Below are 23197 nucleotides of genomic sequence, written 5' to 3' on the forward strand. Positions count from 1 at the left end.
GTCTTGAATGTTGATAGTTGATGTAGATAACGGAGCTCCCTCAGCTTGAAGCCGCGGGCGATGAATGCGCGATACTGCCGGTCTACATCTCACCGCTAATTCTTCCCATCCAATAGTGGCACCCAGAGTCCGGAGCAGGTGGAGTAGCTGCCCACTCACCGCCCGTCTCCATAACGAAAAGAATCCCGCGGCAGAAAAATAATTTTTGCTTAGTCTACTTTACTCTTATACACATTTTATCGAGCAAGATGGCGCCCAAGTCGCTCGCCGAGCAGATTGCTGAGTTGGAGGATGTTACGCCGAGGGGTATGTTCCCTCCTCTTTACACTGTACTCACGGAGAAAAGAACGCACGAGTCACTGACTGATTCCTTTGCTTGTCGCAGACTACGACCCCGAGGACATCGAGCGCGGCGGAAACACCAGCGATGAGGATGACGGCCCCGTGAAGGATGCGGATTCTGGACGGGGACATTATCAGGCTGTTGGGTATGCTAGCTTTCTACTCGGTCTCTGTTGGGGTTGAGAGTATTAATTATTTCGTTTATAGGAAGGGAAAACTCCGCAATGAGGACCCGGTGTCGCTGGGGAAGCAATATGCCGGGTCGCGCGTTAGTCGTGATGCCCTGATGGAGGAGAGCGATGATGATGACCCGTTCGGTTTGAGGTCTAGTGATGAGGGGAGTGAAGATGATGAGGAAGATGAGGACGAGGATATCTCTGAGAGCGAAGATGAGAGACCGGCGAAGTTAAAGGCCGGCGGAAAGAAGAAGAAGGTCGAGGAATTAGATGGCATGGATACAGACGGGTCAGAGGAGGATGAAGACGAAGACAATATCGGCGACTTCGACGAGGATGAAGATGAGGACGAGGACGATTCCGATGAAGAAGGCTCCGATGAGGACCTCGACGACGACGACGACGACGACGAATCCGAAGAAGACTCCGACGAAGCATCCGCAAGACCAACCCTCAAAGCCAAGTCCAAGTCCAAACTCTCCAAACCCTCTACCTCCGCAGACGACGACCGCTCCGAACTCCGCGCCCTAATGGCCACAGACCAAAAGTCCATCGCGGCGACCCTCTCCGCCGCCTCAAAAGTCGACGCTACAAAGGGTAAAGCAGTCAAGCAGCAGCGCGCAACATTTGACGCTCTCCTAAATGCCCGCATTAAATTGCAGAAGGGTCTGACTGCCTCGAACCAACTCGCTACTGCAGAGAAGGGAGACGTGGACAGCGAAGCCCTCAAATCCGCAGAATCCGCCGCTCTAACACTCTGGTCCACCCTCGAAGAGCTACGCCTTACCCTCGTCGACGCGCAAAACCCCGACTCCGACGAAAACAAGAAACGCAAGCGTCCTTCCCCGCCAACACAAGCAACACCCACATCAACCCTCTGGACGCGCATGACGGACCTCGAAACCCCCTCCCTCCAACACCGCCGCGCGATATTAGACAAATGGTCCCTGAAGGTCCGCAACTCCAGCGGTTCAACGCTCGCGAATTCAAAGGGGAAACTCCTTGGTTCGAATGCGCAACAACAAACCATTACTGCAGTGCTAGATGCACACGTCGCAAGTGAGACTGCCGACTTGCGCGCGGCGAAGAAAGCACGCATATCTTCCGATCCCTCATCGCAAGACTCGGTGTACATTTACGACGACACAGCAACCTACCAATCCCTCCTCCGCGACCTCGTAAGTCAACGCATGTCTTCATCAGACAGTATCACAAACGGCCTCGACACACTGCATCTAAACATGAACATCCTCCCGTCGCGCACGCACCACGTCACCGGGATGCGCAAGGATAAAGTCAAGCGGGACGTTGACACGCGCGCGTCCAAGGGAAGGAAGATGCGGTTCGATGTTCATGAGAAATTGCAGAATTTCATGGCGCCTGAGGATACCGGGACGTGGACTGGGCGCGCACGCGAGGAGTTCTTTGCTAGTTTGTTGGGGAGGAGTGCGGCTGGTTTCCTTGGGGAGGATTCGGATGATGGAGAGGGGATTGGTGGAGGGGAGAGTGAGGATGAGGATGCGGTTGAGGGGGGATTGAGGCTTTTTAGGGGGTAGAGTTGTATGATTTCAGGGAGGTACGATGGCAAAAATAGACTTGGTTGAGGTGGTGTAAATAGGTCAGGTTTTCAAGTATGTACAATGAAAGAAATATAGAATGCATGCATAGCGAGCGCATCTGTCAAAATGCAATGCTGAGGTATCACGAACGATAAAGAAAAGAAAGAGATAGAGGATAATAGAAAAGTGCCGAGCGATGCCAGAAACGAAAGTCAACACCCCCAACTTGGTTGCACCCTCAAGAAGCCAATGCCTTAACCCCCAACATCTCGCCTGTCGCAGAAGAGAAAATGCTGCCCATTGAATGCTACCCGGCCGTCAATGCAAATGCAAAGTCGCCCTTATCGCCTACCCGTTGAAATCGCGAGCTCCCAATCCCAATCTCAATGCGCCAACCGTGAAAGACTTCCATCTGGATCTCTGTTTCATAAGATCACCGCTTCTCTCCACCCCCAACCCCAACCTCCGCCCCTTCCCCCACAGATTGTGCCAGCGTAGATCCAGGCCCCTCATACCTCGGCAAAACCGGCCCCCCCTGAACCTCCCAGGTAAACTCCGTCCGTCTAGGCAACCCCATCATGCGCTCATGAACCGCTTTCTGGAGTGTACTTTCCCTTTCTTGTTGTTCATCTGGCGTGAGGAAGCGCGGGTATCCCTCTGTGTCGACGACGACGGAGCCACTTACGTCGTTGTAGGGGGGTAATGTGGTAGAGGTTGTTTCGCTCAACATTGTTGGGTCTGGGCCTGTTGGTGTTTGTGAGTGGAGGGAGATTGTTGAGGATAGTTGTGAGGTTGAAAGCGATTGTGGAAGAACTTGTGTTGAAGCGAGATGTTCAAGCCCAGTGGGGGGGTTGATGTCCTCGTAGATAAACTGCGCTTGTGTCTGTGTTTCCAGTTCTTGGACGGTAGATGCGGGGTTCGGTTTGCCAAAGTAAGAGTCGGGCTTGTGCGTCTGCGTCTTTGTCTGCAGCTGTACCTGATCGGATTGACTAACAGGAGAGTATGCGACATTCTTGGATGACGGGGTCGAGTCTCGCGATGGCGACCTGGACGAGCGGGAGCGGAAAAGCGGGGAAGCGAACTTGTGGAGAAACGGCATTTTGAGTCTCGATTTGGTTGATGTTGCGATCGGTCAAAGGTAATTTTGGTAATCTATCAGCTAGATAAAATAGCCCCGGATATATGCAGAACCAGCTTCAGGTAGCAACCAAGGTAGGTTGCTTGGGAGCTGGAGCTCAACGACAAGCTGACGTAGTCGGACGGGACGAGTGAGATGATCAAGGCACAGACCACCCTGCACACGGCAAAGACCAAGACCAAGACCAAGAAGTTGTGTTACTCGACTTGCAGACTGACCAAGGCAAATGGGAATCCTGGTCCAGGTTTATATGCAGAATGCGTTCAGCCCTGCAGTTCAGGGGAATGGAATGCGGAGTTATTATAGGCCGCTGGGTGTAGTTTGGTTACCAGACTTTAATGTCAAGTTCAAGAGGAGAAAGTCAACAAGTCATTCAAAGAAAGCGAGAAAGCCAGTTATAACTTTATAAGATGAGCTGACGAGTCCATCTCCATTCCCAGGCCCCCAGACGGCTTGCACAAGCTGCACCATCCCCCTTAAGCCCTCTGCAGGTGACCAGCGGTATACTCTCCCCACACAATCTCCACTGCAATAACGCTGTTCATAATGATCGCCATTGGCTCTCGCGTCAATTTTCAGCTGCGATGGGATTTAGTGTAAGCCACCTCCACTCGCTACAGCCAATCACCGCTCTATCCAATTTATCTCGGATGGAACCGATGAACCTAGCACAGACTTTGAGACAGCCAAGATAGCCGAATGGTGTTTGTACTTTGGTGTAGGATCTGGAAGGTTAGGGAGGGAAAAACTTCATCTTAGTTTGCCACGTGTGATTTTAATGGAAATTGGAAGCTGTCAGGGGTATCACAGCCACGCTTAGCTATGGAGTTGCTGTTGGCCCCCAGCTACCTAACTGCTAATTACTCCAGCGGGCCGTGTTCTGGTCAGGTCAGCAGTCAGCACAAAGGATTTGCGGCACTAACTAGCTGATGGTCTGAGCTTGGCTTTGAGTGCAGAGGGTGCTACTGCTGGCTTATGGCCGGTTTCGCGTATGACGTATTTCTCAGGAAAACCCAGCGAACTGACGCCCGCGAATCAGACGTGGCGTTGATCCAACCGCGGGCGATGTCAGACTGCGGCCGCCGCGGTCATATGATGGCGGTGCCCTAACTTTGGCCATGTTGCAAGACACCGAATCTTATTCACGAGCATGGTGCAACTAAGCTTGGTGTTTCCTGAGCCGCTTGAAGACAAGGGCAAGAAGAAGAAGCTTACTGTTGATCGACCTTGAGACCTAACTGGCAGAATAAGTCTACCCTCATTAATCCAGATAAGCCGCGCATCGCAGGTCCTATGGGTGGCATTTAGAATAACTAAAAACGCCAACATCATAGTCACCAATCAGATTGAATCTTCGCCATTCGACAAGGCAGGTAGCCAAGATGGAACAATCTGGGGGATACTGTAAGGTACCAAACCAGCGCTACCCTGTGCCCCTCGATATCTACCTATATATCATCCATCAGCTTAACCATACTCGTTACATACTTCTATCTCACAAATTCGTCTTCACAAAAGCAATGTAAACACGACTCAGGGCGCACTAGCTGTTCTCACCTCGAGGGCGAATTACCTAACATCACTGGGACACGTAGAATCACCATAACCCCAATGAATATCACCAACCCTGGTTGGCACAAGAGATTTCTGTCTATGAGTGATTATATCCAGCGTACAATTATAACGTTGGCTTAATCAATCAACCAAATCCTGTATCGGGGCACGGGCCCGGCGTCGGAATGTATTTCCTGACGAAAGAAGAAGGGGGTCAGTCTTGAGGTGACTGAAACTCAAGACAATCGGCTCGGCGAATGAACCATGGACGGGATGGACGGATTTGCGCTCTTATTCTTGGACTGATAGTTGGCATTTGGCATGTAAAGCGAGGAGCTGTGAATTCCCGTTTCCAGTTAGTTTGTTTAGAAGTACAGTTTGTCCGTTTCCGGGATAGCCGGCCCCGTACACCGTATTACGGAGGCCTATTTGAACAAAAGGATAAAAACCCACGTGATCTGAAATTTTCTGTATACCGCCTTACCTCCCGCTTGCCTGCCTTGTCAGCTCACCACTACATTTGTGTCCTTGTACAAGCCAGAATGCCTTGTCTAGCAATCGGCCTGTTCTGACCGCTTGGCTGACCAATAGAGGTCACGTGCATTTCAAGTACCTGGGTACTTGAAATCTGAGACCTTATTCCGGGCACCGTGCCCGGGATGAGGATCGCGATATTCTGCCTGTTCTGACCGCCTGGATGACCGATACTTCCTTAACTCTGATGTTAATCCTGTTCCTGATCTTTGAGCAACATCTTGTTACACTAAGCGCCTCTCTTATAGCCTGATCCTGCGTTCTGCCCGTGTATCTACTTTGTTAGTCTGTTCTAAATACACTCCTGAGCCCGTACCTTAACAAATGGCTCTACAACATATTTAAAGTCACGGGTTTATAATCTCCTGGTACGTGATGGATATATATATCTACACAAGTCTAATTATATACAAGGGACCAATGCTTTAGAATTTACCAAGACCTTGTACCTCATGCTGTATAACACCGTCTACAAGATCTTTAACACTATCGTGGAGCTTATATTGTTCCTGGGCCTAACTTTATATGTGTCACGGTGCCAGCCTAGAGCCTCATTCCGGGCACGGTGCGCGGAATGAGTATCGCGAGATTCTGCCTGTTCTGACCGCCTGGCTGACCAATACTTCCTTAACGCCAACATCAATCCCATTCCTGAGCAATGTCTGGTTATACTAAGCGCCTGTCTAATAGCCTGATCCTGCATTCTGACCATGTATCTACTTTGTTATCCTGTTCTAACTGCATTCCCGAGCCCGCACCTTGACAATATGGTCTACTCATGGCTATTTAAAGCTTGCCCTGTACGGAATCAAGATATATGCAGCAATTGATGCCTATTCTTGCTATGTTATCTGGATCTATGTTGGAATCAGCTCTTGTACAGCTGTTAATGTCCTTTGCTAGTTCCTGAATACCCTTTAAATTACCTAGCAGCAGCCTCGCTTTGTATAATTAGACCATGGTATAGAGACAGTTCTTCTAGCTAAAGCCCAGCACAAGCTCCAGAGATTATTAAGGAAGGCAAGGAGGACAATCCAATTATTCCATAACCAAAGTAAAGCTTGCACCTTTGCATTCGTGCTTAGGATAAGTAGCCATTTGGTAACATAAAGCATGTACAATTAGATGGGTATTCTGCAGGCAGAATACTAGCGTTTACCGGCCACGTGAGTTTCTATCCTTTTGTTCAAATAGGCCTCCGTACCGTATTGTCATCACCGCCCGCCCGGCTCTCGTCCCTGGAGGTGAGACGAAGCGTTTACTATGCCTTTTTTTGGCAAGTTCTTCCTAACAACCTCACAAAGTACTTCACAGGGGCAATTGTTATCCAATGATCCTCTTTTACCTTTGTTTGTCCCAAGCGATGTGCCGAGATTACAACAGGAATCGGCCTACGACCATATGTCGAGAACCGACTTTAATAAGGAGTCATTCAAATGACCGTCGGGATCAGTCGGAAACTCCCGACGAACAACATCCAAGGCAAGAAAATAGACGGCGTTAATAGCAAGAAAAGCAGCAGGCGGTAGAGCACGACCCTCTCCTCCCCTAAAAGTCTTCCAGTCAAGGTTCAATAGAAGAGGCCTCCACTATCTCTAAGGTTATGGATATGTATTGGGATAGCTCTGGCGCGGAAGATCAACCCCGAGCAGAGGATGTCGAACAACAGAGTAGAGGAATGGATTCCGATAGTAAGGAAAGAGATTGTACAGAGATTGATGAAGAGGACCTACTTAGCCGAGCAGTGGATAGGAGCCCTGTGTTGGAGGACGCGGCTACTATAAATTATTAAACTTTAAGGGCACCATGGGATACAGATATAAAGAGAATAACAAACAAGGGAGCAGGTGCGGTGGAAGTGGAAGTGGATATAGACTTCTTAGCACAGAACCAATCAGTGCAGTATTGCCTTGGGACGCCAACTATATTATCCCACCAGTCAAGCATTATGCCGCCCACATCGCAAAGAAAGAGTAGGAATGCAAAATAAAAACCATATAATACTACATAGAAGGGCAACCACAAAGCAATCAAAAGATTACTTGCCACTCAAGGCCAGTCAACCGCGCAGGGAGGCATGACCAACTTAAACTCAAGCACTAAGCATTAGCTTGGACTAGGTCTGTTGCAACTAATCACAGAGCACATAGAGCAGGAAATAACTTGGCCACTTAACAAGCTGGAATGCCCCAAAGAGGTTTCTGGAGGACTATTACCAGCTAAGGCTTAGGAAGGAATAGCAGGAGAGCAAATGGCAAATGGAAGAACGGAGCTTAGCATAGAAACGGGTAAAGAACTCCTCCAAGAAGATTAAGTAGCTCGGGAGCGCGTAGATGCTCTTGCTCAGCTCCAAACACCTGGGGCTATGGAGGATCATGCCTCCCGGCCTGTAACTAAGCTTCCCGCTGACTTGCCGAGTCTGATTACACGATTGCGGGAAGAGGGAAGCCAGCTAGGTGGTGAAAGTGTGATTCCTGACTATAATAGACAGCAGGAACGTCCTGAATTGGAGCTGGCTGCTGTTAATTATCTAGGCAGTGTTTGAAGTATTAGGGGTGGGACCACGGCGGGTGCTGTTAAACTTGTGCTTTCTTAACAGGGGACCAAAAGACATAGAGCAGATTTACTCGATCTAGAACAGGCTCAGTGGCAGGCATTTGAAAGGCCTGAAGGCGAGGGTTCTCTATTTGATGTTCCTGTGGTGGAAGAGCCAACAGACCCGGCAGTAGCAGAAGATCGGGGAAGACCAACTCTGGAAGTTCCTGCTCTTCACCCTCGAAGCATGCATAAAGGTCTTTCTAGTAAAGTGTAACTAGAGTAAAGGGTCACAGTTATATTTTATGTCTATAAGTAACAGGCATGGAAAAAGATAAATATGGCCTCTATAAGCCCTACTTAACTTGCTGGGGCGTAGATTATTGCTAACTAATATGCACGAGATCCTAGCTAATATGCGCGCTTTTACAATTGTTAACTATATAAAGTTGCTGTTGATAAGTGCGTTCGCGCAGTAATTAATAATAGTAATTTCACCATCTTTATAAGTTTTAGAAAGGACCTGATAGTGACTTAGCATCTTGTCATGTCTATCGCAAAAATATTTTAGTCTGCTAGAAATAAATGGCACAATCCATATTACCCTAAAAAATAATTTAAGATTAAACGCCGGAGCCCCGTCGGCTGGTCCCATTCAAACGCGAAAGGATGCAATTTCAGGAAAGACAGGGCGACGTGGAAGAAAAATACTGGCATAAATAGCCGCCCGATTGCCGCAGGATGTGCAGCCCAGTCGAGCACGCTCAGAGGCGGATTCTCAACCTGTTACTATTGTGTTTTGCGCCCGAGAAAAGAATGGACATTGGAAGACGGTGCATGGAGTCCTTATTGAACAATCCAACCTATTACAGGTGGAACGCGTGGCAAGGAAAGAGGCAAAAAACCATTAGACCATGTTCTAAGATAAGAACCTGCAAAAACTTACCCTGGCCTAGTGTTTTAAGGCGGTAATAAAGGATAATATAAATAAAATCTTTATAAATTTCGGCGGAGAGCTTGCGGTGGACGAAGACACAATAGAGTTAATCACACGCGAAGTGGAATTCTGACGCGAAGGAACTGGAAGACTTAGTGAAATTGGGGTGGTTGGCAGGCCAGACGGGCCGCAACCATGTAGGCAGACGACTGTCTTGGTCTTGCACCTGCCGTAGACACCAGTTAGTGGTCCTCCGTCTATGGTGGTTGTACGACCGCGGTCTGACGACCGGCCTGGCCGGGAGCGCAGGGTCTGGCATTTTTGGTGCTGTGTCAATCAGCCTACGCACCAGATCTTATGACCCAAGTCATCAGCGTCTGGACCTACCATCTTAGGTCTTTGCTCTTCCCCCTCTGACCTTTTAGGTGTTCAGACCACAAGCCTATGTCTGATTTGGGCTTAATCCAGATCGGTCGTGTGGCTTGCGGTGTAGGTGGTACCCTCTCATGGACCTGAGATATACTTGTTTAGGATGGACTTGCCTCATTGATCTTATTTCCGAGACTTGATTGTTAGCCCTTCTCTGAGGCTGAAGCGCTGCGCTGAAGGCGCTAGTGCTTCAGGTTTCACGCGCCCAACGCATCTTCGTTCACCTGTGAGACTCTTTGCTCGTACTTTCCGACGATCCAGGTTTTAATAAAGCAGGCTTTCATTGGCCGCGAGTCTGCTTGGTTGAGAAATAAATGTTCTAAGAAAGTATGAAAATAAAACAAAAGAAAACAGCACTGGAAAGCTTCTAAGCATAGAAAGCTAACTAACGCAAGCTAGTTTGTTTAGGCTCCGCATACTCTTGTTCCAGTGTCTCCTGTCGAACGGCCCATCGAGCGCGACGAATGGCTACATCTGCCAAGGTAGGAACAGCACTACGCGGTGCGCTAGTTGGATTATTAAGATAAGGCTCCGTGGCCGAAGAGACAAGAGGCAATTCCTCTCCCAGATCTTCACTGGCCCCCAACGCAGGTCCACCAATGTTGAATGTTTGCTTGGGCCAAGTTTTAACCCAAGCCCGAAGAGTGTTACTGAGCATCAGGTACGATCGCACGTGGAACTTCCTCGACCCGTGCTCCTCGATGATCATGGCGCGGATGTTCTTTGCGTCGTGTGCAGGTGTACCCCCTGGGTAGTAACCTACGAAAAAGCCGAGTAGCACTGCAAACGCTTCTCTGTGCCCGGTGTGAGCGCTCTCTTTGAACTCCCACCAAGAATCATCCAAGGCTTGCAAATGAGAGGGTATCGCATGATCAGCTTCAGTGGACTCGGGTATAGCGGGGAGAGGCTGAATGAGAACGGCTCTCGCAATGCAGGTTAGGTAACCTTGATCGTCCATCGAGCCGCAGGGCATGGGAACCAGCACTGAGGTTACAGGGTATTCGTTCTCCATGAGGGTCGAAACTTCCTGCAATCCTGTGGCCACTCTCACAAACGCCTTTCCGGAGACTGAGGTGCGAGGAAACCTAGAGAAGGTAGAAATTTGTGACGATGGCGCGATACGGAAGGCTGTGGCCAGCCAGGTTGCCCGTCCCCCGTTCTCCAGAATCGCTCGTGCGAGCGCAATTGTGGCCCCAACACGGTCCTGTTCGTGGAACTGTGAAGTGTCCAGCGTGACACCAAACAGCCCCATAATGCTAAAGACCATGTCGACGGGACGAGATGACGTGCGCATAAGTGCGCTCTGCCAGATTGAATGGCCCTTGGCGTCCTGGTCGAGATCTGGCGACATAATGCGGGCAAGAGCACCGACGTTTGGGGAGAACACTCTGCGTGTTGCGCGCCAGAACGGAAAATCATTGTATGATCTGTCCGCAGGGTATGAGCTGAACAGCTTGACTTCTAGTAGCAGCCGTGTCTCTCCATTCACAACCGAAAGAGTGCCGGTAGTGCAAGCATCAACGAGGAGCGACAAGGAGGCCATTGCCGATTTCATCTTGGTCACCTCCTCAATTTGTCCCTGGGTATCGCCAGCATGTGCTGGAAGAGAGCTGAGCATCCACAGAAACAGTACCATAACACGTGGCGGCGCTACTGCCTCCTGTAATGTCCAGCCGCGGTGAATCCAATGGGTTTCTTCATCGAGACGCACAAGACATTGTACGCCTCCAGGTGCGACGATGCAGATGCAGCAGTCTCTGTACATCTTGTACATCTGAGAAATCTGCCATCTTTTATCAGCCTTGCACTTTTGCATGATGCAGAGCCGGTCAATCCAGATGTGTGTCGCTCCATAAGCTCTAGATGCAACACAGGCCTCGTGCAGGACATCAACCCCGATGGGGTCCCCTGGTTCGGCCCCTTCGGTGTTCGGAACTGGCACATTGAATACGCGCCCATCAAAGCCTTTACCGGGAGTGTTACCACGCCAGACATAGGACACCGCGGCAAACGGGACCTGAGGGAAGTCGGTGTATTCATGGATGGTCAGCTTCCTGCTGTCGACGAAGTCGGTGCAGCTGACGAGACGGTACCTGCAAGCCGTGCCAGTTCCGGAAATGTCTAGGATTCTACTGCTGAGGAGAGTCTCTCATTCGATTTCAAATATGGTCTTTCCATCCATAGAGTTCAATTTTGGCATCTTACTGTACTGTGAGGTAATAGTGGATTGATACCGAAGTACTGTGAGTATGTACTTAAAGGCCACGAAGTTAATTCCAAGGATCCTAATTCTCAGGAGAGATTTTTGATATGCTGCGAAAATGGGCTGGTTAAATACCATTCTGTGGCAACAATGGTTGGCCAGATATAATTGCCTTCTCTGCCCACCCCGCAATGTCACATGCGATTCCTCATACCCTGCAGGCCTCGTCTGAGTGTAATAACAACAGAATTATACAAATCTGCTGAAAGTCTGCCACGGTCGCTGCCGTGCGCTGGTGGGTGTCTTTTTTGCTTCTTCTCTTTCTGTTCTTTTTTTTTTTTTTTATAAATAACCCACACCGATTATCTTTATTCTAATAGTACTACTCTCCTGGACCTCATCTTGTCAATAACAAGGATCTTGTCGCACCAGCACAAAGTAAGTTGCTAGAATGAATCTATAAATCGAGAAAAGAGATTGCATTGACTAGACTCATTGAAACTGTTATTGCTCCCACTATGGACAGAACGGCTGGAAGTCAAGGATGATATGGGTGTCAATAGACCAGATTTGTCTACTTGAAACATGTGTTAATTATGAAATAGGGCTCTTCAATGGACCTTCTTGACATGAGCATTTCGCAACATTCAAAGCGCCATGGAGAAAAAGCTTATCGAGAAGAGCCCCAGCCACGGACGTGCCCACTTTCAGCTTCAGATAACTATGAGAGCCCTCTAACTTATCCTCTGGTTGCCACACGTTCGTCCCGTTGGGATATACATAATTATGACCCCCCTCATTTCCAAATGCAAAAATATCTCCGAGCCCGTTGATAGCGTAGAGGACAGTGAGCGGATCCCAAGACTCTCGAGGGATATTATAACCACTGAAGACCTCGTTAGTGGTGCCCCAAGACCAGAGAGTATAGTAGGCGGGGGAAACGGACTTGTACCACCGGTAAGCTGCATTAATCGGATCGTTCTCTGGGCCATTCACCATGAGGTCGGCTCCTGAGTAGACGTCCTGTCCCATCTCGAAGCCGGAGAACGTAATACGCCCGGGCCAGGCATTCACAACATGAGCTGCAGCTGTGGCGTTGTGTCCGGCAAAATTGAATTCTTGACCAGAAGGGTATTGCCCACCCATGATCACAAGCTCAGAGACCTTCTCTTCTACCAGCTCTCTCCCGGGTAGAGAGGAGTATAAGTCTGGCGCAGATGAAAGCAGGCCGGAAAGCTAGCAGGCGGTAATGGGGGTCAACGTTAGTTACATGGTCGGGTATTTCATAGGGTGGAAGAATTTTTACATTATCCAAGAACCCAATACTGGCAATTGTCACCGTCCGATCTTCCTCGTGTGACAATAGCCGGCGGTACAAATCCACGGGATCTGAGGTCGAGCTAACATCTATCCAGGAAAGAGCGGCGTACTCACGCCAATGATAGGCCAACTTGCTCGCGTATTCTCCATGCTGATATGCATAGTGGTCGAAAAAGGTCGCGTTCGTGAAAGGCCGTGTGAGGCCGATTGGAAGATGCGAAAAGCCGTAATAGCCAAGGATGCTGGAAGCCGCCAAGCCAGAATATGTCGATGGATAATTCACATTTACTCCGAGCAGGTCGACTTCTGGGTGCGTGCAGGCCAGGAGAAGGGCCGCCGTGTCGCTAGAAGATGGAGAGTATTGAGTGGATGGCGAAAACTTTCAGTCGGAATGTACTACTTACTCTACATCGCTGAATAAATCAGTATCGATAATCAGCTTCTTCTTTTTCTTCTTTTCCAGGCGGTATTCGAAGGCCAATTCCGCCAGGCAGAGAAGTATTATCCAAGCCCATGACAATCGCATCTTTCAATATCAAGCCCAATATAACACCAGTGCAGATGAAACGGAGGGGACGTAATTGGGAGAGATCGAAAAATCCGACACGGGCAGGGAGATAGTTTGTTTTCAATCTCCTGATGTGAGCTGAATGAGGGGCAAGAGATTCCTCGTCGCCTGTCGCGGGTCAGAAATACAAATAACGACAAGGATCTTGCTGGCAGGGACGTTGCTGGAGACTTGGACAGAGCTGATATGTCGGTGGTATGCAACCGGTCAGCTGCTTCAACCTTTCACAAATGGCGTTGAGTATCAATCGAATCCATGATGCTGATGTGCATTTTACCCTCCTAATGAATTATTTACTCTTGCTCTTATCATCTTCTTCTCTCTCCTTCTCTCTTTTCTTTTTCTTTTCTTTTTCTCTTGTTTTGAGAGCTGCCATAAATACACCCACTCAACTTCCAAACTAGAGATTAGTCTCGCAAATATACGTCCTTCTACTAGCAACAAGGATAAGGTTCAGGCTGGTAAAGAACTAATTGTTTGTTCCGGACCCCTGTTCTACACGTTACGATTTGTCAAAAGCCAGGCACAATGGAGTCTGACGGCGCCCCAGTCACGCTTAAGAAAAGAAAAAAAAAAAAAAAAGAGAAAGAAAGAAGACACAAATAAGAAGAAGAATAATAAGGATGGGTGAGGCCTGCTCCTTATGTTTTTGATCGTTCGTCCATATACTTTCAGCTCAGAACACCTTGATATGCGATGAAGTCTAAGCAGATTACAGAGTCACCCTCACCTAGAATGACGCGCACATGGAGGGCTTACCACCTGTTGGATCGCCTAGCACCGACTTTAGCAGTGGCAGTACTGTTTTCGTTGCTCACAGCAAAGTCCCATGCCACCGAAGTCAGCAATCGGGACGGTTGGTCCCATGGGACACTCTTCCTCACATTTTGGGCAAGCTTGCCAGACATCCCGGACATAGTTGCCGAGTGGGCTGGGAGCTGGGCAGCGTCGCAAAGCTCCTACGTGAACGAGACATTTTCCTTGACACCGCTAGTGCGACGGGAGATCCACTCAGAGTGTACGATGTACAATGGGGCAGTGTCTTTCCCTGTTATAACAGCGCCGCAGCGGCAAGTGTTGCAGCGAATGCCTTCGGCAATGGGACAGCCACCCCAGAGATTACACAGGAGGATCTAAACGACTGGATTATAGAGCATAAGGCCGAGCTCTTGGCCCGATTCCCACCAGATGTCATTTCCCATGGTTCTCTAGCAGCAGCAAAGAGTGAGGTGCACTGCGGCGATCGGATAGGAGAGCTGGTGCAGCGGAAGCGAATGTATGGACGCGCGCAGCAGCTCGATATTGTCTTCGTGTCGCAGCGTGGAAAAAAGGCAAGAACCCCCAGCATCCTACATCGCCCCTGGAGCCATCGCCTCCAGGTAGCCGCGCAGCTTTTCCTTGCCGCAGGCACTGGGGCAGTCCTACTCAGCCTAGGCTGCATTGGAAAGGGAGTCCTTCTCTTGGTCGGAAGTGTTTCCTTCTTGTGCTCGCAATTTGTCCAGATAAAACGATCGCCACTGTACCTGCGGAACCGCGAGGTTCATACAGGCTGCATGCTCGTCGCCGTCCACGAGAACGCAACCATTTGAACACTCTATCTCGGCGATCGGGGCATGATCGATTCGCTGTTGAACAAGCCCCTTTCACCTGTGGGACGGAACGCCTGTCGCCGTCCGTTTCCGTGGGAATCATTGGGTCCCCTTTTAGAATCGGGCAAATGAGTGCAAAATGTGCATTGAAAGACCAATTTTTCTTCAAATATGACAGGATTTCCATACTGCCAAATCCCTCTGGTTGCTTCGGACGAATGAGATCCTTCAACATCCGATGTTCAGCCTGCGTTTCGTAAATTTTTACCCACCAATCGCATCTTAAACTCTTTCCATTCGCGTCTTCTTCAATATCAGCTTCAATGCCTCCATACGCTGTGCGGACCCAGACAGTGGCATCGGTCTTCCCAGGCCTCCAGGACCGTGAAAAGCCATTGGTTCGAAAGCGGGTCGCGTTGGAGCTCAGGAAGGCGACGTCAGCTTTCCCCTTGGCATAAAAGTAAGGATCATTGAATTGAAGATCGTTCACATCGGCGATGGCCATAGCCGGGCAGAGTAGGCCCCAAATTGTCTCGGAGTCGCCAGTTCGGGTGGCATGCCGTCCACTCAACAGGAGTCCCGCTGCTTCCATACTCAATCTGACCTCAGCATAAGGTAGAAGCTCGACAAGCGCCGACTGAATCCATAATGGCACCACTGTATCTAGCCCGAAGGCCGACAGAACATGCCGGTGCAATTGAAAGAGCTCAAAACCACATTCTTTGTCTTCCTTCCATCGGAGAAAGCGCATCCGGTCGAATTGGGCTCTATTTCCCTCCAGTAAAGTCCATGCCCGCCGATGCCAGGGGGAGACAATCAGCGACAGCAATGCCTTCCCAGCATCTGTGTCTGAAGTAGTGAAACTCTTGTCCCAACACAGCACAATGCGTGCATTGTAGAATGTTTTGTTGATCATTTGGATCATTGTACTCCGCGTCGTGTCGTGTCCAGATTCGACGTTGGCTTCCGGTATTGTAGCGCAGTCGATCCAATAGCTGGTACAACCCTCATTTTTGGCAATCTGGACAAGGAGATCGTGGATGCAGGCATTCAGTCCCTCGTCTCTTGTTCCATGTATCCCGTCCCTCCAAACATGAGAGACGGCTAACGTCTCGCCGCCTGCTTTCACCCACCAGGCATTTTTGGTTTCGGGTGAATAGTCAACGTTCACCGCAGGCATATCTTTCTCAGTGATGATTTTGTTAAACTGTCCCAGACTATCATCGGGCCGTTTGATCTTGAGGCATGTCTGCTCGCATCGTGGAAGATGGAAGTTTTCGGAAGTGATTTTAAAACTTGCATCATAATCGAATTTGCATTCCGTGACGCTGCATTCGGTGTGGACGAACCCGTTTTGGTTTTTCAATCCGCTAACCGTCTCGGAAAGATGCCGGGGCTGAATGAACGGTGCAATCTCGGTCCTAGTGAGGAGGTTGAGAGCCTTGGGGCAGATATACCCTTCCTTGCTCCGATTGCATTTATCCAGCCCGAAATCAGCATGCCTTTTATAGTGCACGCTGTGAACGATGGGGACATGGTCCAAAAGCTCCTTTCGTGCAAACCCACACCGGGCTTTGATGGCGCCTAGGAGGCACACACAGATATCTTAAGATTTATTTGCTTTCGGTTTGGATTTGAGTGAGGTGGCTGTGCGAAATGATTAGTTAATGGTTTATTGCCATTGGCAGCTTCTACGGCTTCCCAAGCCATTACTACGAGGATACGTATCCGAACATCAGTAGCAAGGAGGTTGCAACCAAGGTGCTTTATGCGTTTAAGGAGGCGGGGATCAAGGCTAAGGGGGTCAAGCGGGACTGGACCACGATGTCTGGGCGGGCTTCAAGTGCGGTATGTCGCAGTCCTGCAACACAACAGGATGAGAAGAATAGCTAACTGATATCCCGCAGCATTTGAACCAGAGACCAACCTGTTAAAACGTCCTCATCGTGCAGGTCTCCCTGTCCAACACCGAAGACCCCATGCAGCATTTCCGGCTCGGCCAGGCCCTCCAGAAACTCCGCGAGGAAAACATTTTCATCATTGTCTCCGGCATGGCTGTCCACAACCTGCGGGATCTAGTAGGTAGATAGAGATATTGAAGAGAGGGACTGGAATCTAGAAATAATGGGCTTCAGGTTGGGGCCGAGATTGTCAAGGCGGGCGAGGGAGGGAAGTTGAAAGGGTGAATGCAGGAACAAAGAAGAATCAGGGAAAAGGTAGCATTTTATAGAGCACTTGATGAGACGGGTCGGCCTTGGGGCAGCTGAATCTGGCTGCGAAGGAGGCTGGTTTCGGCGTCAGTTTGGTCGCGAGTTGAGAGGGACTGAAGCTCGCTGAGACTGAGCGTCTGCCGTTCATTCAACATCGGCCCAGGGAGGGACTAGAACGGCTTGGCGAAAACACGGGGGTACGTTAGAGCAGTGGCTCACTGCTTTGAGAGTTACGGGTGGGACTGCGGCCGTTTATGGCCTTAGTAGCTGTCAACTTCGGCGTCGATTTCACAGGTCCTCACATTCTAGTTGTAATGTAGAGAGATGCATATGGTGCTTGAGGAGATGGTCTTGCATGATTGATTTCAGTGTAATGCACTACTTCCAGGATGCCGTGTTATTAGCATGATGTTACACTCTCCAGTCCGCATGGCATTCCAGGAGGGACTACGAGAAGAACTCAAGGGTGGTATTCACTGCGACTAGGTAGACTGGAACATGTCGTACCCTTCAATCCGAGCTAGTGGCTAGGAAACTCTAATCTAGTCATGCAGCGGTGCGGCGACAAGGCCGAGATGCAGCCATCGTCTAATACTAGGTCTACCACTGTTGAAGACAGTGTACGCCCTTGAGAACATACAAGGTGGCTATACTCCCAGGCCCATGGCCAGATGCTCTGTTCCTTGGTACTATATTGTGCAGACTTGTATTACTAGTTCATAATATATTTTGCTGAAGGGTCTAGAAATTGGTAAAGTGTACTAATAGCTGGTGGTTTGGACTACCTTGACACTTAAGCAAATAAGAACCATGGCGAGCCAAAATAGTCCTTGATGATATAGATCCAAGCAGGTTCATAGGGGGTGCACATAAGAGGAGCCTGACAGAGCAACGCGGTATTCATCGAGATGCACAGTATTACCTAGGAGAAACTTGGTACGGAAAGACTGCCACGTCATACTTAAGCAGTGATACTAATCTATACCTGAACCACTGTAGAGCCACTAGATGGTCGGGCACCGTTAGTAAGACATAAATTCCCATGGGATCCAGGCAGTAAGAGTGAATAGGAACCCGCGCTGCCGTTAGGGATAGACTAGTCCAGCATGGAAAGCACATTCAATTGCCCGCCCGGGCAGGTAATATGTTTCGGGCGAGGATGGTTCCACCAATCTCAGATGAGGTTGGAGCTGAGCATTAAATATTGCGTATCAAGGGAATGTTACAAGAGCATTTTGGGTGATTTCTAACCGGCCTGCTGAATTGACAGTCCGGAATCATTATTGCAAGAGAGGGGATAGAGAGTACTAAAACAAACTATATGACAGGCAATAAACAGCTAAGTTGTAGGCTTTAATATTGTTTCCATCTGTAATATATAGATTGGGGGCTCAATGCGGTGAGTCAAGTCAAATCGGTTTATGTTAATCCTCGTGATCCATGGTCTACACCTTCAAGTACCTACATGTCTTTGACTAACCCGGGTATGAATGTGCTTGCAGGATGGAGTTCTCGCGGGAGCTGTTTGTGCCTGGACAAGGAGCAATCCCGAATTGACAGGCTCTGGTGACTCTGTCTAATGGATTCGATAGTGGCTGTGGTTATGTTGGGCTTCAAAAGTGCCTCCTATCCTAGGCAGTTTGACTGGCTTGGTTGAGTCTTGCTTGTATTGCAAGCCGCGCGGGTATTCTCGGTGCCGTCACTATTCAATACCATATAGTCTATAAGTCTTTATGATCGATTGTTTCAGATCCCCTTGACCTAGAGAGTCTCGTATATAGCAGAGTTTAGGTATGGCAAGATCCACGTTTGGACACAGCTCGCCGCGCATGCATAATTGATTCTATACAGTCAGCAAGCTACAAAAGAGCCCCAGTGGAGGCAGTCCCGGATGGCGAATAGGAATTTCATTTTGTCGTCTCTAGATATCAAGGGCAGCTGGATATTACCATTGACTCGAACCCAACAGGCAAGCCGACACCATGGGAGAACTAAACGACATAGACAACAAACGAGACATAACCGATCTCGACGAAACCGACAAGCTGCCCGTCAGGACAGGCGGAGAGGAGAGCGGCCCCCTCTGCTACATTTGCAACTCCTCCCCTATAACCAATGAGTTTGAAGAGAGTATTAAGGCTGGAGTATACACTTACGACTCCCTAATGGCGAAAAGGCCCTTTTTGGCGGAGTGGTTTCGGTGTTATCGGTTGAGTGTGTCACTCCTGCCCTCCCTCCTTGAAAAGCAACGCTATTTATTGGTTGCTAATGCAAGGAGTCCTGAGTAGTCCTCCTCCAACCCCAAAAACACATCTGCCGCCTCTCAGGAATATCAATATTCAACGAGAACGGCTTCGCCTTCTACACGCGCCAAGCACCCTGGGACGAAAGCGCTTCTTGCTACAGCGCTGCAGCACCAAAGAATAGGCTTTTATTCCCACTGTACAGGGCCAAGGGCAAGGACAAGGACAGGCTTACGTGTCTTGTTGTGCATTCCCAGCGCTGGCGATTGCTGCGCACACACAAGGCCTGGAGTTGTACGGGGGGAGATATCAAAATTATTGCACAGGCGCTGATTTGTAAGAGTAAACGGCACTGGAAGAAGCCTGTTTATACGTTTGATGAGCATACGGCCGCGTGGTTGCCGCAGTATGTTGATAAAGATGGTGAGTGTGACTTGATATCCCTCTTCCTTAGAGGTTTACGTTTCTTTGTCCACTGCTAGACACTGACCGCGGATACATTCTAGACCCGTTCCTATCAGTAGGCGCCCAAGTCATAATCCGAAGCGCAATAGTCGGACGCAGACGCAAAAAGCACCTCAATCTAAACCAGCACACCCAAAACCAAACCCACAAGCAACAAAAGGCATCCCTCCATCGCCTCCCAACAGATATCGTCCTCCTAATCGCAGACTTCCTGGCAATTACCGATGTGACAACGCTCCAGAAAACTCTAGGTCTTTATATAGGAGACGGATACTGGCGCTCGCGAGTCCCGCCTCTCTTTCATGAAACGCTGGATACGGGGCGGATGAGTCTTGATTGGGAGTTTTTGTGCCATGAGTTGATCAGATTGGAGGGTGCGTTTTATAAGCAGTTGAGGGAAAGGGGATTTGTTCTGGGGGGCTTGGATGAGGTTGCTGGGATTGTGGAGGGGGATTTGAGTTTAAGAAATTGAGTGGGCTAGACTGGTTAATGATAATGACAATCATAAATTGTCATGAGTATTGCAGCGAACAGATGACTTGTTGAGAGTAGTTCGTAGCTCTAAATGCATTCCCTGAATTACAGGACCATGCCTAGTACAAGTACAGTGCGCATGGTATAAATCCACTGCCCGGTTCAGGAAGCTATAGTGGTCATATGGATCACTGTGCTGCCTCCATTCTGTCCAATTCAGACCTTTCAAGCTCCCGGCTATGGTCGAAGAACCATTTACTATGCCGCAGACCAGAGATCAGAAGAACGGCGCGCACCCTGCTATGGACTGACTGGGTTCTGCCGCGACGACGGGAGGTACCACCTCACTTCACTTCTCCCTATTATCTAAGGTACGGTAGTCTCAGCGAGCTAGGGCGAGCACCGCATATAATGTGATTTGACCGCACGGAGTACCTAAAGTAGGTGGATTGAAGACCCCATAGATGTAGTTAGGTAGGTACGAGCGCGTATATAGGTATGTTGCCTGGGTTGGCGCCTGGGGGACCACCAATGGTTTCTGTCGGATGTAACCGCGAGTGGATTACCCCAAACCCTAATAACTCCGCATCCAATACCTGTGCCTTGAGGTACGAGATAGAATGCCATAGATCATTAACATGCTAATACTTTCCCTCTGGGTATAAGGCGTAGAGTTTCCTGGCCGTCGTAGAGCGCGTTCGGCTCATTGCAAAGCAAGAATAGCTGCAGACGTTTGTTCACTGATAACCAATTATGAAAATATTCCGTTTGCATATGCATGTTGATTCATGTTCTCTGGCTTGCCACTATCTTGCGAGTTTACTTATGCATTGCCTCCATCATATGTGGGTAGAGGATGTGGAATAGGTGACCTAGTTATCACACATCTGCTTCAGTACATGGTCAGAAGCGTAGGCCTGTCCTAAAGCAAAGGTAAGGTCAGGGCTTATTGTTCATTGAAGAATTCCCCTGCTTCATAATCTTAACTCAGGGACCAGTTAGTCTGTGGACAGCCTGACGTCTTTCTATGGGTATGAAAGATCCGTCTCCCCCGCATTCTTTACATAGGCCAATAGGGTCTTGAGTAATACCTGTGCCCTAACGTTGCAATCGTCGCTGCAAACAGGCATGTCAGATACTGCGGCTTTAATAGCCTAGGTATGCGCGTTGCACCATGCATATAGTATCAAGCTATAGATGACCATTCTCGGTAGACTTACTCAGATCATTTGCCACGACAGGTCTGTGAGGCCTTTCAGGGCGAGAGTGAAGTCCTCAACAAAACAACCAAATTCAAACAGAAATTCCCATAGCGACCAGGTTGATAAGTATGGAGTGTTGCCATTCGCGCAGGCCAGGATGACTTTAATATTGATTTTCACTCTACAAAGCCAGTCGCAGGCCCATGCTAAATGTGGCGCTCGAGTGTTTATCTCTCAAGCTACGTAAGCGGCGATGCGGTTGCAGATGGTAGCTGGATCTTCTTTGCTATCAACTGGACATATGTTTGTGATATCATTATCATAGCAAGTATTGTCTAATATAAATCTGGGTTCACCTGCAGGCAGTCATGAAAGGCTGGTTTGCTATTGACCTTGCGTCGCGTGGATATGCATTGAAAATGCGGCGATCTAAGAAAGGAAGGCAGTGCAGAGTGAAGCGAAGCTTGAAGGAAGTAGCTGCAGCTACGTCGAGGATATAAGGAGTAGTCGCATCAGGGATTATTTCGGGAACGAAACCTCGGTGTGTTGAGACTTGTAAGGTGGCGCACACTACTGGTGTGACGGCCTGCAGCTCATGCAGCTCACTTACTGTACGTGTAGACGTCATCGAAGTTTCTCTTTTGTTTCCCTGTAGTTTACAAAGTGCTATGACCACCTATCATATCAGCTACAAATACACATATCGATTGTTCAGATACAGGGCACGCGTCTATGTCTATAGACCGCGTACATTATAGAGCAGAGCATATGAGCCTGCGTCATATGGCACCAAGGCTTTACCTTGGATTTGAATCAGTAGTAACGTGCGTAATATTTGCTACGCTTGTTGATAAGCCCAAGTGCACAGTACTGGAGGTTGAACTTGAACTACCAATTATGCTTTTCTCCCCACCCCTCCAACCTCCATGTTGAATAAGAGGCCAAATGACCTAAACAGTGTACCTCCCTCTAACCAGAACCTTTATGATAGACCCCAAACAAACATCTTATTCCTTGCCTTATGCGGGGATACAAACCGCAACGGACGCATACCCTTGCTACATTGGTGCAGATGAGAATTAGCCAATGTTTATTTGATTTTGCAACCACGGAGCCGTGAGTCCAGTCCGCATGCATGCATTTCTCTCGCGAAATAGCTCGGCTTACCCTATCAACTAGTGTCTCTCTTTGTGTCTGCACAGGAAAATCATTAGCCTGGGACGATTGGGGGTCAAACGGAAAATCAACGTTACATACTCCGGCTGGACAGTTGCAAAAGTAAGCTATATCGCGATAGGCATTGGGAGCCCCACAGGCCTATGGATTTGAATTGATTAGCCCTTCGTTATAACCTCAAGTCGTTTTTTCGTTATGTGGAAGCTAGAAGCTTGCACTTCCTATTCTAGCATAGTCTGGGAGAGTCTGCGCCTGGGCAGTGGTTGAAAGTAGAGCAAGTGCCAAGATAGAGAATAGCTTCATGGTGATTGGAATTTGTTGGTTCCTTTTGTGGGTAGTGAGAGGTGATGGTTATGAAATGGATGGAATATTTAATTTCATAAACCAGAAAAAGGTTTGTACTCTGCGGCTATACTTACGTCCTTTTGAAGAGGCCATAGCGCAGGAGGGGCTACGTACTTGGCTCATACAGAATGACTTTGGTGATTGAACAGAAGTAAGCTGTTTACTGGGACTGGACTTACCAACCATCAGCCCGAACTA

At 49.0% G+C, this 23197-nt stretch overlaps 6 protein-coding genes across 6 annotated transcripts; 3 read left to right on the top strand and 3 right to left on the bottom strand.

Annotated features, from left to right (window-relative positions):
- The first annotated feature begins 224 nt into the window (after positions 1–224).
- BDV14DRAFT_174457 (AATF family protein) lies at positions 225–2516 on the top strand. The gene is made up of 3 exons (XM_073768895.1): positions 225–306; positions 386–488; positions 550–2516. The coding sequence occupies exons 1-3, from the start codon at positions 249–251 to the stop codon at positions 2072–2074; spliced, it is 1686 nt and encodes a 561-aa protein (XP_073627596.1). The 5' UTR covers positions 225–248; the 3' UTR covers positions 2075–2516.
- Positions 2511–3176, bottom strand: BDV14DRAFT_200686 (uncharacterized protein; the record flags this gene model as incomplete). Its single annotated transcript, XM_073773571.1, has 1 exon — positions 2511–3176. The coding sequence occupies one exon, from the start codon at positions 3174–3176 to the stop codon at positions 2511–2513; it is 666 nt and encodes a 221-aa protein (XP_073627597.1).
- Positions 3177–9339: 6163 nt separating this feature from the next.
- Positions 9340–11485, bottom strand: BDV14DRAFT_174462 (uncharacterized protein). The gene is made up of 2 exons (XM_073768896.1): positions 9604–11485; positions 9340–9531 (listed from the first exon to the last, which is right to left on the bottom strand). The coding sequence occupies exons 1-2, from the start codon at positions 11018–11020 to the stop codon at positions 9524–9526; spliced, it is 1425 nt and encodes a 474-aa protein (XP_073627598.1). The 5' UTR covers positions 11021–11485; the 3' UTR covers positions 9340–9523.
- A 394-nt stretch (positions 11486–11879) lies between these two features.
- Positions 11880–13305, bottom strand: BDV14DRAFT_174464 (inosine-uridine preferring nucleoside hydrolase-domain-containing protein). Its single transcript, XM_073768897.1, has 4 exons — positions 13132–13305; positions 12714–13071; positions 12354–12643; positions 11880–12293 (listed from the first exon to the last, which is right to left on the bottom strand). The coding sequence occupies exons 1-4, from the start codon at positions 13251–13253 to the stop codon at positions 12002–12004; spliced, it is 1062 nt and encodes a 353-aa protein (XP_073627599.1). The 5' UTR covers positions 13254–13305; the 3' UTR covers positions 11880–12001.
- A 675-nt stretch (positions 13306–13980) lies between these two features.
- BDV14DRAFT_174465 (uncharacterized protein) lies at positions 13981–14907 on the top strand. Its single transcript, XM_073768898.1, has one exon. It carries the CDS (start codon positions 14042–14044, stop codon positions 14882–14884), a length of 843 nt encoding a protein of 280 aa, XP_073627600.1. The 5' UTR covers positions 13981–14041; the 3' UTR covers positions 14885–14907.
- A 4169-nt stretch (positions 14908–19076) lies between these two features.
- On the top strand, positions 19077–20274 carry BDV14DRAFT_200688 (uncharacterized protein; the record flags this gene model as incomplete). Its single annotated transcript, XM_073773572.1, has 3 exons — positions 19077–19308; positions 19383–19760; positions 19844–20274. The coding sequence occupies 3 exons, from the start codon at positions 19077–19079 to the stop codon at positions 20272–20274; spliced, it is 1041 nt and encodes a 346-aa protein (XP_073627601.1).
- Between the last annotated feature and the right edge of the window lie 2923 nt (positions 20275–23197).

The sequence above is a fragment of the Aspergillus stella-maris genome (assembly GCF_047715825.1).
Source record: "Aspergillus stella-maris strain CBS 113639 unplaced genomic scaffold BDV14scaffold_31, whole genome shotgun sequence".
NCBI classification, from domain to species: Eukaryota; Fungi; Ascomycota; class Eurotiomycetes; order Eurotiales; family Aspergillaceae; genus Aspergillus; species Aspergillus stella-maris.